The 14,767-nt window shown below is 41.7% G+C and overlaps 1 protein-coding gene across 5 annotated transcripts in view; it reads right to left on the reverse strand.

Moving 5' to 3' along the window:
- tenm2a (teneurin transmembrane protein 2a) overlaps positions 1–2,444 on the reverse strand; it is a 159,446-nt gene extending 157,002 nt beyond the window's left edge. For all 5 annotated transcript variants that reach the window (XM_085368923.1, XM_085368917.1, XM_085368907.1 and 2 more), the window contains exon 1: positions 2,219–2,444. In XM_085368923.1, coding sequence (XP_085225049.1) covers positions 2,219–2,444 — 226 coding nt within the window. The remainder of the gene's footprint in view (positions 1–2,218) is intronic.
- Positions 2,445–14,767: the final 12,323 nt, after the last annotated feature.

Raw genomic sequence — 14,767 nt, forward strand, 5'->3', positions numbered from 1 at the left:
CTATCTTTCTCACACTCAACTCCTTCTCTTTCTCCATCCTTCCAGCACCATGCCTCCTCCCGTAGTGTCACAGTCCATATGGTGCTGCAACACTGTTGGTCTCCTGTGGCCACACTTCCCACGATGCATCTGCGGCTCTGGGCTTTCGAGGGAGCCGATAGGCTGAGAGGACTTTGGTATCGACCAGCTATTGCCTGGTGTGAGGTCAGCTCAGTGCAGCATTGGAGTGTGTCCGAATCTACACACACCACTGCTTCCAGTCTTTCATCCATTCTGCCAATCAATCCTCCATTTTCTGCTGTTACCTTTGCCTCAGAAGAAGTATGTTCTTCTGTTGTATTCCTTTCTTCCAAAACCTTTCTCCCCTGTGAGTGTGCCATTGCACATTTTCTTCTTTAAACTACTGCCCGATTGATCCATTTCTCAAATTTCTTGAGACCACATGCAGTTAGAAGCTACTACCGTAGCTTTACACCTTTTCTTTAAAGCTTTAATGACGATATTCTATTTGCAAAAAACCACCAAGGATTCTTCAACATACTATACACATTTATTTATGCATTTGTTTGACGGAGGTGGGGGGGATTTTGTTTTTTATCTATCGTAGGCATTGTAGTGTTGTATTACTCTGAGCTGGCTTCCTCCTCTGTCTGTGTCCATGCAGAGAAAACAGAGCTTAGTAGAGATCAATCCCATTGAGTCTGACTCCTTTCACTAGCCAAGGATCAATACTGCCTGTTTCATGTCCCCCTGCAATACACGTACACACGCACACACAAATCCACACATACACATACACACACAGTTTAAAGACATGGGCTACGAAGGCTGACCCACCCCTTTAAAAATGACCTATCGGCCTATCGGCTAGCTTGCTCACTGGGGGATACAGAAGTTCATTATGACAGCCTTGCCAGTGTTAAAGGTCTGCTTTGGTCCTCCTCCGCAAAGTGCAGGATCTGATTACATTAACAGCTTGCTAACAGAAGCAAAAAACGCATAGTGGCTAAAAGTAACGTACAGCTGGAAGCCTTTTTCACATGCAACAACGTGGCCGTTCACAATGTGATAGAATTTTTTTTTTACGTAATGCTGGATCACAGAAAAGGAGTGGAAAGGCTTTTGAAATCTATGACTGCGCTAGGTTCACCCACCTGTGCTGGACAGAACAATACTGGAGTTACGCAGGCATCAGAAATAATTGTTCAGATTTTGACAGGGAAATGTTACCCCCAAGAGCTTTGAGTTTCGCTTTTTAATCTCAATTAGTAGTCGTCATCTCCTATTACCCTGGATGCATATTGCCTGCAAAAAAACCCCAAACTCTCTTTTATGCTTAATACAAAGCTGTATTTTATGCAGGTAAATTATGCATAATGCAAAATGTTATTCCAAAAAATCATATGACACTTTGGGAAATGTGTTATTGCTCTTTTGCTGAATGAATCTGAACCTTTGCTTCATTGCCCTAAAATATTTAAGGCAACGAAGGTACAAATAGAAAAACAAAGAGATGCTATATCACAGAAATGTCAAACTCATTTTACATCATGGGCTACATACGACTTTGATGTTAAGTAGGCCGGACCAGTGACCATTATAAATGTGTAAAATTACAGAAAAAGTTCTGTTAGTTCATCATTCCTTGCCTACTGAACTACCAGAACTGCAATAAAATATAAATTTTTAATAAATTCACAGACAATGCCCCTTTTAGTAGAAAGTAGAAAAACAAGAACTTTTCTGTCATTTAATCTGTTACTTGATTACTTTAGTGTAGTATGAATGGCAATTGAGGAGGGTCCTTTATTGAGTGGAAAAGCTGTAAACCAGTGCGCCTGATTGGAGTCTTTGTGAGGCCGATTCTGGTCCCTGGCCTTATGTTTGACAGCCCTGCTATAGCTGTTTATTGTGTTGCATTTGCTCAGTGTATATGCAATGTGCAAAAATAAGACATAATTCAATACACCTTCTTAGCCAACAGCATGTTATTTTTATATCATTATTTTTATCTGAATACATAAATAAGCCTCTTAGGTCTCGTTAGGTGGATTTCTAACCTTTGGGCAAATAAGCAAAAAAGCAAATAAGTGTGTTTCCCAAAACAGATGTCCTTTGAGGTCATAAAGGTACATGATTTTCTCAGTAATGTCTTGAGTCCAGCATAGAGTGGGTGCATAAATATATATATGTACAGGGGATTTTAGGGCAAACTGACCTTGCCTAGAATACTCATCAGCTTCATGGTGAACCAGGTCCGTCACACACCCGCCGTAGTGCAGCCTCTGCTCATGGTCGAAGGCCTTGAGCGTTTCACTCGAGCTGTAGGACTTCTGGGTAGGCACACGACACTCATCGGCGTCCAGGGAGGAGGTGTTATACTGGGAGTCTTTGGAGCAGCGGCCCCTGGTCAGTGAGCGATTTCTGCGGTCCTTCAGATCCATGCTGATGTTGTGTGTGTGTGGGGGGGGGTTGAATGCAGCGAGAAGAAGACAGAGTAGACGGAGGAGAAGGCAGTGACGGGAGAGGAAGGGCTCTCCTAAGGGCCTCCCTAATGTCAGTCTCCACTTCAGTCACCTGGAAAACAGAGACAGGAAGAGGAAGAGATGGAGAGATGGGAAAAGACAGAGACAGGTCTAAAATTAATGGATGCACTGCTGTGACTCACTCTCGCCTCGCACTCCCAGCAGAATATACAGACAAAGTAAGACAGGAGCAAACAGCATGAGTGGACATGAGTAGCCAGGCAAATATAAAACACATTAGAGTATTGATGCAGGATAAGTAAGGCTATTGTAGGTACCATTAGGATTTCCACAGATTAACTTGTTAATTTGTGTGATTAAGGTGAACTAAAAAGGAAAGAGTCACACCGCTCCTCCAGTCACTTACTGCAACTGTAACTTGATAGCAGGGCAATAAAACCCCCAAGTCCCCATTGTTTCTCTTCCTTTCTACTTTTACTCTCTGACCCCTCTCATGTCTTTGATGGTTCTCTTTTAATTAGTAACAGCAGCCACAACACAAAGTCTTCCAGCAAACTTTACCGAGCAAGCAACAAGAGCAACAAGGCAAGTTCTCAACTCCGCAAGGAAAACAAACCGCTTTTTCTTCAACCTGTACACACACACACACACACACACACACACACACACACACACACACACACACACACACACACACGAAACCACAACTCTTCTGAGCCTGGCTCATCATAACCAGACCAAGGGAGCACTGCCAGCTCGTGGAGCTGCGCACCAAGGACTTTCCTTCTCTTTCATGCACTAGTAATTTCCCATACACAGGTATCCCAGTGAAATTGTGCACAGCTAAGCTTTGCTTTTATTAATGTACATAAACTGGTTTTGTTCACTGAGATGTATTATTATGTATCCTACAGTCAAAGCTCGCATTTCAGATTTTGTTTTGTTTTCATCTAAAACATGTGTTCACGTGGTGCACATTGAACATACGGAGGCATATCACATAATCTTCCTGGTGCATGCTCGCCCTCCCTCACATACACAAAGCTCCCTTTTAGTTCTTTAGGTGGGTACATTTAGTAAAACTGTATATTACCTTTATAAATACACACTAATTCCTTTATTACTGCACAGGAGTGAATGCTGCCAACCTCTGCTATTAAAAACTCCCAAGTCCTTAAATATATAGTTTATTGCACTTTAGGAAAGCGATGAATCAGACGATATAAATTTCCAGTCTTTTTTATTAAACTTAAATATTAACTGAATGAAAAAATGTGCAATCCATCACTAAAGAGAATTATTTGGTGCAGATGTTTTCCTTCAGTCTAAGGTGGCTCCTCTAATTTGCTTCCCTTCCTTTTTTCAGAGCATCCCTGTTGCGCTTACGCTTTGCAGGGCGAAACAGAGCTGTTAGCACTGTGGTCCACAGAGACAGTCAGCCATTGACCGCGCTGATGAAAAATGGTCAGACGGCATTTAAATCTATTAGAACAGAGAGGGACTCAAATGCGGTCATCCTAAACCAATGCTGGCGGAGGTATGCACACAACGAAAGTGGACAAGTGCAGGTGCATTATCGAGACTAAAAAGAAATAATAATAAAAGAAGATGCAAAAGGCAAGAAAGAAAGAAAGAAAAGCAACAGGAAGGATGGAAGAAGAGGAGAAATGACTTGAGGGCATTGCTAGTCTCTCCCTCATTATCAGAGTGGGAATGAATCCGGCTCCCTTAGAGGCTTTGAGGGATAATCAAACACACCCAAACACAGATACACGCAAACAGAACATCGCTAACACACATATTCAGTCCAGCGATACCTGAGACAACAGAGTCTCCTAAACTTGACATAAACTGTAAAACAGCCTGTAAGGCAACTAAACATTTGTATTATGACACTGCGTCTATGATACGATAATGACGCTAATAAAGCTTGATGCAAGTTTTGCAGCCTTGTGGAATGCATTACGCTGGCGTCCAAGGATCAAAGTACAATGATATGACAACAACCAAACAGCCAGCTGTAATTGACAGGCACCCTTCCTCCAGCTATAGCTACTATGGGATATTTATGGTAATGAACCCATGGTTCCATTACTTGAGGCTGAAAAAAGTCCGATCCACCCACAGAATTACAGCGTTGCATTGCATTTGCACCAAAAATACTGTTCAGTCTTAATAGTTTTTATCAATATGAGAGCAGACAAGGGCATCTCTAAAGGACAGGCATCATTTCTTTTTTGAATATGTGATGTAATTAATTACATGCAGGAGCAGAGGAAGAATTAGAAGAGAGAGGAGAAGGAGAGACAAGTATACAGAATGTGAGTCAATCTATTCAATGAGGGCTCATTTTAAAATGCTTAGAAGGTAGTATTGAAAAGTGCCCTGCTATGTCCATTGATTAACAGTAGGTATTAAGTCTCATAAAGAGCTCATTATGCTTGGGCATCCATCACACAGGCTATTAGGAGTTCGACCTTAATGTGTTTGTACCTTGAATGGAGGGCGAGGAAATAGAGAGCGATACTGGCTCAGAAAATGTGGGGACATTCAGACTGGGGTTAAAGAAATAATGGCCCAACGAGTCTCCGTGTGGAGCTGTGGGTGTGCACAGGTGGGTGACAAATTAAAGGAAAAAACAAAACCAGAAAGTACCCCATTGATCTTTACAGTGAAGAGCTCTTGTGTATGCTCCTGGGCATTCTGCTGGAATGGTTTAGGTCTACTTGACAGACGTGTGACCACAAACGAATACAGCGGTACTCTGTGCGATCAGATTTATCCCACCCCTTCACATTTCTATCCTCACGGGAGTGGTCTCTTCCAGGGTGACAATGCCACCATCTATAGGGCATGACGGGTCACTGAATGGTTTGAAATGTATAAAACGGATGTGAATCATATGCCATGGCCTTTGCAGTCGCACAGCTCTAAACTTGATCGAGTATGGTAGATTCCGGACTGACAGCTCTGTCCGCTGCCATCGTTAAAAACGTCAAATGAGGGAATATCTGTGGTGTACTGTAGAGTTTCTGAGCCAGTGCAATGGCACATTAATGCTGGTCTACCAGCATATACTGAGCCAAAAATATAGGCAAAAGTTGGTCACTTTACATCAGATGAAAACTTGGATGTCAAATCGGCTGAGAAAACAGAATTACACTAATGATGCAGACTGTACTGTCTGTACAGTTGAGCTTCACTGTACAGAATAAACTGCGAATATGAACACTCATCTGTCGTAAGTGGAAAATTTCCCTTTAGTCATCCAAAGGTCTAAGCTTTAGGCGTGAGCCTTACACACTGAGTTGTGATGTCATAAACTGGATTTTGTGATTTTACTTTTTAATGGAAAAAAATAGTAGAAGCAGAAGAGAAGACACACAATAGCGGGCTGATGGATAGACTGGAGGAAGCTAAGGGAAACAACCTTGAGATCTGGAACACATTATCAATCACATCCCATCCAGCCAGGTGTTTCCTCAAGGTCACTGAAGCACATACAGGCAAACTTTTCTTAGTTAATTACTCCAGCGACAACAGTCCAACCCCCCAGATCGTCACAACGAGGCAGATCATCTCATTTATCAGAAGTACAATGACTTACTGTCATTCTGACTGTTCGCATACCACAACTCCATGGTACGCTAGCACGTATGTGCATGCATATTTAAGTGCAGACACCCACACAGACTCAGCAGACAGACAAACACACGCATAAATGCAAAACTATAGAAAGACGTGCGCGAGCCTGCAAAACAGCCGCGTCTCCTTGACAGGCAAGAAAGCGTGGTTAGATGAAGGAGAAAAGAGACATGCATGCAACCGTGAAGTGACCATGAAATCCAGGCAGAATGAGAAATGTAATTGGAAGATGACAGGGAGGGCGGGGAATTCATTTTGGAAATTACAGAGGTGAAGTTTGGTGCAGATAATGGCCTTTTCTCTGCAAATAACAGCTTTGAAGGGGGAAAAAAAGAAATATGGAGCGCACAATGTAAATCCACTGTAACTAGAAATCACACCCAGTTAATAGGATGTTAATGACATCAGTGGATTAGCAAGTATCAAACAAGACGGTTTTGTGTTCAACCTTAACAACCTCCTAAAGAACAAAAACCAAATATCAAGGAAAGCAAAGTAACAGACAATGAAGATTCAGTTCTTATGGATCAAAATGAGGCTTCATTTTCTTCACCTGGCACAATCGAAACACAAGTGACATATTAAGTCGTGAACAAATCCCAATTCTCCCTTCCTGTTTTCTCGCAAACTATTCTATCAAACTAGCAGAATATGGGGGTGGGAGGTTAAAGTGAATAAGACCTACTAATCAGTGGGCAAATTGGTGCATTTGTGCCTTGAAATTGCCACAGGTATTGTTCCATCGTGACACAAATCTGCCTCAGGAAACCATTACCGAGATATCCAGCTCTGGGAACATGCTGGATACATTTGACCGGACTCAGACCTCAATCCTTTGCTCTGTTTTCTGATGATTACAGGTAGACTGGCACGATCGCCGAAAACAATTAGCTGCAAATCTTCCATCCAGCCACTGCTCACATTTATCATACAAATAAGCACGGAGGCGATGTGTGAGCGCTAGTATAGATGCTGTTTAGGGCCATCACACTGTGGGAGGCTTCCTGACCAGATGACTCCTACTGCAGCCAACCAGGAGGTTACAAATAGGGCATGTTCACTCTGCTGACTTCTTCTTACAAGACACCAGAAATAGCTGTTGTTGTTCTTAGCTCTAAGAGTTGTGCACTTGCATTATTGAGAATATTATAAGTCTCAATAATTGTTCATATCAGAAAATACAGAAAAGTACATGTCCTATTTTTGTTTTGTTAGATGAGATGCTTAAACGGGTTTTCAAGAAATAGAACACTAAAGTAGTGCTACATTATAATATTACCTGTAACTTACACTTCTATATAGTATGTTGAACCTGTTAAATGTATTTACAGCTGTTTTATCCATAGTAAAACTTCATTTACTCCATTTCTCGTTTAACTAAAACCATGTAATTACATCACATCCAATTTTATGCATGAGGATTTGATTCTGTTATATAGCTTTTCTTTTGTTCTGTGAAGGTTTAATATTTTTATGCTTCTTTAAAGCATCAAACATAAGAATAATTATTACTGTTTTTTGTTACTCCTTCAATGTACTTTTTAATCTTTTATATCCTATAAGCATCTCATCTGATCTTATCTAGTCTTATCTTTATTTTAGCTTCTTATCATTGCATTAGAGGAGCCTGTAACACAGCCATTACCTGGCTCATTTAATTCAATTGTAACCACACCAAAAGCAGCAATCAGCCAACAAGACTGGCAGCTAAAAGCCTGATAAAACACAGCATGGAGCCTTTCCATCAGAAAATTTATCCACTCTTCCAGCACTCTTTGTCAACAGGAGATGAAGTTGTTCATTTGGTGTCTTTTTCTTTCCCCGTCTCTCTCTCCCTCTCATGATCTCTTTCTCTCTCTATCGCTCGCTCTTGTGTTTTTTTGTGGGGGATTTTTTGTGGGTTTTTAAAAATTTGAATGGAATTTGTATAGCAAAAGATGGCCTATTGAAAACCTGGCCCTGTTATCACAAAAGACAAAATTGTGGCTATAAAGCGTTTGGCTTCAATTTTCTGCTGTTTTTGTGCCGCTGCTCAAATTAAGTTGTTTACGCAGTTTGTTCACAAAGACAAAGAGAGGAAGACACGGAGTGACTGAGAAAAAACAAAAGAGGAGGCAAGAAGAGAGCTGAGTACAGAGAGGTTGCGAGAGAATAAAGACGGAAAACAAATCCTTAAATGAAACTCATACTCAATTATACATCGCCACAAAGCCTCTGTGCATCTTGACTTCAGGAGTGAACATCCAAGTCAAAGTCCAAATATGCTTTAAATGGAAATACTATATGCACAGTTCATCAAAGCATTCAATTACATGTTCAGATTTCCCCTAAAAGCAGCGTGTACTTGACATCCGATGTGTAGGTGTAAATCCTTATTATCCTAACATATAATTTGTTCTTTTCACTGTAAAATCTTTTCTTTTCTGTGCTGAATACAAGTAAAGGTGAATCATAGTAATTAGTTTTTAGAATGTGTAGTAATAAAAAAAAAATCACTTAATTTCTTATTTTATATATCAGAATTCGAGTTTCATTTACAGATAACAAGTTAATGTTGTAAAAATAAACGCGTGTTTCTGTGTCAAAGGCTAATAGGAGCTTCAGCAGATAAATATTCCTGTATTTATACAATTTTATCAGTGCACTGCGACCTCCATTATTCGTCGTACAACTCACACTCAAGCGCTCCGTCTATGAGCTCTGCACTGCGCCCCGACGGAGAGGCTCCTCACCACGAACAGCCATTAATCATGTCTTCGATCTCGGGTGGCTTTGAATATTCACACAAAAAGGTGTGTAGACTCACACGTACAGTATACACACAAGGCAAACGGATGGACGCATGCTTGGATGGCTCCAGTTCAACTGGAAACTACAACTCCATTTTGGATCCAAGGTGCTTTGCGAGCCAGCAGCTGAGGGGTGCAGGACAGGAAACATCTCATCCCTCGCTCTCTCTCTTCCACAAACCTCGCATCATTACCTCCAACACCTCTTTGAGCCAAATAGGTAAAAATCACTTGCTTATTATGAGTGATCAGTCGTTGTATTCACTGGTTCTGTCATTATTTGTTTGTGTTGTTGACAAACCACACAAACTTAGTGAAAAAGAAAATTGCTTCCATTGTAGAAAATTGCAACACAGATGCAAAAAATACAATAATAATAAATAAGATATTGACACTGAAATGCCAACACAGTCTCATTGCAGTTCAAAAGCACAACGTATTCGGTTTGTTCAAGGGCAAGAATTTTTTTTCTCTTTTTAATTTTATTTACTAACAACAAACAAAAAAGGTATTGCTGCTAAAATACCAAGACGTTGCACGTCTTATGGCAGTTCAAAACATAGTGACCAAATTTTAGCTGTTCATCAGCATTAATGGAGGTGAATTATAGTCAAGTGCTTTCAGTTTTAAAGAGCAGCGTTAGTTAGTGGCATCATAGGATTTTCATCTACAGAGACAACTCTTTAATAACTACATAGCTTGGCAGACTGTCAGTCTGTTGACTAGCCGGTACTGAATTCCAGTTAGCCAGACTAGTTAAGGAAGTGAACACTTGTTTGCTAGCGTTAGCAGGCTAACACATTGATCTATCACCCTTCAGTATATCTTTCTTCAAAATAAAATGCTACTGCTTCATCTACCTCCACGCTGGTCAAGTAAGGTACATGACATGACTGTTATATCCAGATCTTCAGATCGTTTTAGGCTTAAGCGCTATTAGCTATTTCACCTGGTACTTTGCTAAGCTAATGGCTTAGCTGCAGCGCACGCTACAAGCCTTTCAGTTCACTTGTTTAGCACACAAAGGTTTGTTTCTGAGTTCGCTTAAAGGGCAATCTTGGAAAAAAAACTTTCTGCTGAAACACATTTTCTTCAAAGCATTGCTGATTTTCACACACAAGAAAATAAATTACATTTTAAGAATAATATCAGGTTGGAGATGCATGAAGCTGTCAGATTTACATGATAATTGTAATGGTACCCGTGTTTGATTACTGTGTACATTCTGGGTTTAACTACTTTACAATGCAGCATCTGAGTGCAGTGATGTGCGGCAAACTTCCATATTTCAGATTTTGAAACAATCATTAGCAAGTGTACACATAATGAGTCTGTAGTAGAGTTTACAAATTAGGCTGCCTTTCATCTGCACTGCTATGCAACAATAAGGTCACCTAGAAAAATAAAGCAAGATATATTCTCCGTAATTGAGCCTAGTTCTATCGTGTTTCATGTCCCTGCAAGCTGATTTTCATACTGTACTGAAATAGAAAGGAAAGCAAGAACACATTCATTTATCTCCAGTAGTACAGGCTTTGGAAAATGCTAATCAGAAATGCAGACAGACAAGATGGAATTCTTAGTGAGCTAATAGTTGTGTTAGGCTTTCAAGCCAATGCAGAGCCTTGTTCTGTGCCTAGTTTGTGCTCTGCTGAGTATTGGGTTTGAGTGAGGCAACATCCCCTTTGATCAGCCAGTATTTATGAAGTATTGTTGGGATTGTACATGGGTACAGGATAAGATTTAGGCCTACCAACCCCAGAGTCTGCATATGTGACTCACAGTTGCTGGGAGGAGGAAAGGTCCCATCCACCTTCCATTTTCTCGCTCTCTCCTCTCATTTGCCAGGATGGAAAACAAATGAGGAAGGATGTGAGGAGGTGGTGGGTGGATGGGGGGGCATCCATCCCTCTCTCTTTCTTGCACTTGGTGCCTGTGTAATCTCCACACTGGGCTGCAGAGTGCCACAGAGCCTCTGTTTATTAGACTAATCCTTAAATCCACATTCTGCAGGCCTCGCAAACGCCTCGCAAAGCTCTAATCTGACTCAAAACAAAGGGATTAGGAACGACAAGGTCCCTCTCTCTGTCTCTCCATGTCTGCCAGAGCGGGCTCGGGGTGGCGCACACATGTGCTGAGAAACACACAAGAACTGTTGCATACTCTTGCCTGTCACGCCCATATTTGCTAAAGACTGATTGGCACATGCAAACCCTCATGCACACGCGCGCACACACGCACACACACACATGCTTCCTGTGAACACAAGCTGGCTGTGACAAGACAGCCAGTTAGAGCCAAGGTGCAAACAAACTGGGTAATTACACATAGCTCAAAAACTCATGGGAGAAATGACGGACAAGATGAGAATGAGCTGTGGGAATGGGACGCGGCGACAGCAGGGAGGATATACTTGGCTAACTAAACAAACCAGGTTTATATTATAGACTTACACTGTTACGAAAACAAATGAGAAAAGGTTTTTTTTATGTGTGTGGATTGTTTTTTTACTCACAAGCATCAAATGCCAGAGGTCCACCTTGGGTGTACTGGCTTGTTTTAGTATACACACAGCATAGAGCCAACAAATCAATATTTGTTGAGTATTTATCTGTATTAAAGGGCCTTTACACCCAAACAGTGCAACAAGTCAGAACCTGCTACAAATTTACATTGCACTTCAGTCTCTCCACGAAACCTATTTGCTAGCTAGAATTTGCTCTCCAAGTCTCTTTGTGTTTTTCACACAATTCCATCCCGTTTCCCCTCAATATGGCAAATGAATAATGCAAAAAAAAAAAAAAGTCACTGCTTAAATTGTGTTCACCCAGCTGTTAATCCTAATTTTACACTATAATCTTAATAACTGAAGTTCCATTTTGGAAATGCAACATGTAATAATTCTGACAAGTGGGCTCGGTTTATTTTCTGGTTCATCTCTTCACGGGGAAACTTTTCAAAAAAAACTTTTCTTTCAATGAGATATAAAAACCAAGCAAGCACAAATACAGGCAAATGGTGCCAGTATGTGGGCACGCTGACATATTGCTAACATTATTGGAAAGATTTTTGAATGATCTTATTCAAGTACTCAAAGTTGTAGAGCCTGAATGATGTCTACATTTACAAAGACAGTTTAACTTGGTCTTTTCACAGTTACAGTGGGGCAAAAAAGTATTTAGTCAGCCACCGATTGTGCAAGTTCCCCCACCTAAAATGATGACAGAGGTCAGTAATTTGCACCAGAGGTACACTTCAACTGTGAGAGACAGAATGTGAAAAAAAAAATCCATGAATTCACATGGTAGGATTTGTAAAGAATTTATTCGTAAATCAGGGTGAAAAATAAGTATTTGGTCAATAACAAAAATACAACTCAAGACTTTGTAACATAACCTTTGTTGGCAATAACAGAGGTCAAACGTTTACTATAGGTCTTTACCAGGTTTGCACACACAGTAGCTGGTATTTTGGCCCATTCCTCCATGCAGATCTTCTCGAGAGCAGTGAGGTTTTGGGGCTGTCGCCGAGCAACACGGACTTTCAACTCCCGCCACAGATTTTCTATGGGGTTGAGGTCTGGAGACTGGCTAGGCCACTCCAGGACTTTCAAATGCTTCTTACCGCCCGGGCAACAACTCCTTTGTTGCCCGGGCGGTGTGTTTTGGATCATTGTCATGTTGGAAGACCCAGCCTCGTTTCATCTTCAAAGTTCTCACAGATGGAAGGAGGTTTTGGCTCAAAATCTCACGATACATGGCCCCATTCATTCTGTCCTTAACACGGATCAGTCGTCCTGTCCCCTTGGCAGAAAAACAGCCCCATAGCATGATGTTTCCAACCCCATGCTTCACAGTAGGTATGGTGTTCTTGGGATGCAACTCAGTATTCTTCTTCCTCCAAACACGACGAGTTGAGTTTATACCAAAAAGTTCTACTTTGGTTTCATCTGACCACATGACATTCTCCCAATCCTCGGCTGTATCATCCATGTGCTCTCTGGCAAACTTCAGACGGGCCTGGACATGCACTGGCTTCAGCAGCGGAACACGTCTGGCACTGCGGGATTTGATTCCCTGCCGTTGTAGTGTGTTACTGATGGTGACCTTTGTTACTTTGGTCCCAGCTCTCTGCAGGTCATTCACCAGGTCCCCCCGTGTGGTTCTGGGATCTTTGCTCACCGTTCTCATGATCATTTTGACCCCACGGGATGAGATCTTGCGTGGAGCCCCAGATCGAGGGACATTATCAGTGGTCTTGTATGTCTTCCATTTTCTGATGATTGCTCCCACAGTTGATTTTTTCACACCAAGCTGCTTGCCTATTGTAGATTCACTCTTCCCAGTCTGGTGCAGGTCTACAATACTTTTCCTGGTGTCCTTCGAAAGCTCTTTGGTCTTGGCCATGGCGGAGTTTGGAGTCTGACTGTTTGAGGCTGTGGACAGGTGTCTTTTATACAGATGATGAGTTCAAACAGGTGTCATTCATACAGGTAACGAGTGGGGGGACAGAAAAGCTTCTTACAGAAGACGTTACAGGTCTGTGAGAGCCAGAGATTTTCCTTGTTTGAGGTGACCAAATACTTATTTTCCACCCTAATTTACGAATAAATTCTTTACAAATCCTACCATGTGAATTCATGGATTTTTTTTTCACATTCTGTCTCTCACAGTTGAAGTGTACCTCTGGTGCAAATTACTGACCTCTGTCATCATTTTAAGTGGGGGAACTTGCACAATCGGTGGCTGACTAAATACTTTTTTGCCCCACTGTATTTACCTCTCTTTAGTGTTAGTGTGAATCCTCTGCGACAGGGATTGTTGCCACAGCTTCTGCCACACAATCTGCCATTGTGTGATCATCAGCTGATAAGGATCCAACCCAACACCTGCCAGCCAAACTAAATTTGAGCAGACCTATTCCTCCACAGGCATCCAGTGTGCGGACATCCTCTCAAAATCTCCTAATTCTAGATTTTTCAAGTTGGAAAGTGGTGCTATATTTTTAAAAAAAGAAACTTCAGTGTATTTTGGAGTACCATCCATCTCGGCATCTTTGCAGTGATATGAGGGCTGGATATTTCCAGCCACTTTACAGTAGTGTCTTATTTTGAGGTTATGGTGCACATCCATGCTGGGCTGCGCGTCTGACAAGAGTGTTATAATGCAGGTGAAGGTCATGTGAGATATAGAAAGCTTGGCAATCTGCAGATGGATAATGTCAGCAGTTGGGTCACAGAGCTACGCTACCCCGTTCTTTTATTCATTGAGGGAATTCCTGCTCATCCTCATTCAGCAGAATCACACCCTTGGTAGTGTGTGGGGCTTTTTTTTTCACCTGTGCCCTAGGAACTAGCTGCAGCACGGAGAGTGAGGGCAAACTTCGCTGCGGCACTGCCACTGAGTTATTAAAACAATCGAGTGCTGACAAGCCCTGCATTCTGTCGCAGAGGGAGAGGGCTAGGGCTTAATAACTCAGTGTCACGCCTTGACATTCTTACCATCTGTCTGGGTAAAATATTCAAATGTGCAATAAATGTCACTGGGGACAGCCAGTGACACTGTCTAATTAACACTATGACAGAGGTGACACACTGAAGACTTTGGCTGGCTTTTACTGTACAACATGCATCGTCTGTGTGTGTACGTGTGCATGCCATAACTCTGTGCGGAAGTGAAATGTTGAGGGACACTGTAGCGATTATACTGCCATCCTGTCTCTTTAGAGGGTAGTCAGCTATTGTTTAAGTTAACAGAAAAGTGTAGCACTAACACACATATTACAAAGTGTAAATGACAGCAGCTATAGGGCTGAGCAACCCTGGAGCGGTGAATAAATGCCAAAGGT

The sequence above is a fragment of the Diplotaxodon limnothrissa genome, linkage group LG2, assembly GCF_057381915.1.
Source record: "Diplotaxodon limnothrissa isolate DT_005_m linkage group LG2, D_limnothrissa_male_GT1.1, whole genome shotgun sequence".
NCBI classification, from domain to species: domain Eukaryota; kingdom Metazoa; phylum Chordata; class Actinopteri; order Cichliformes; family Cichlidae; genus Diplotaxodon; species Diplotaxodon limnothrissa.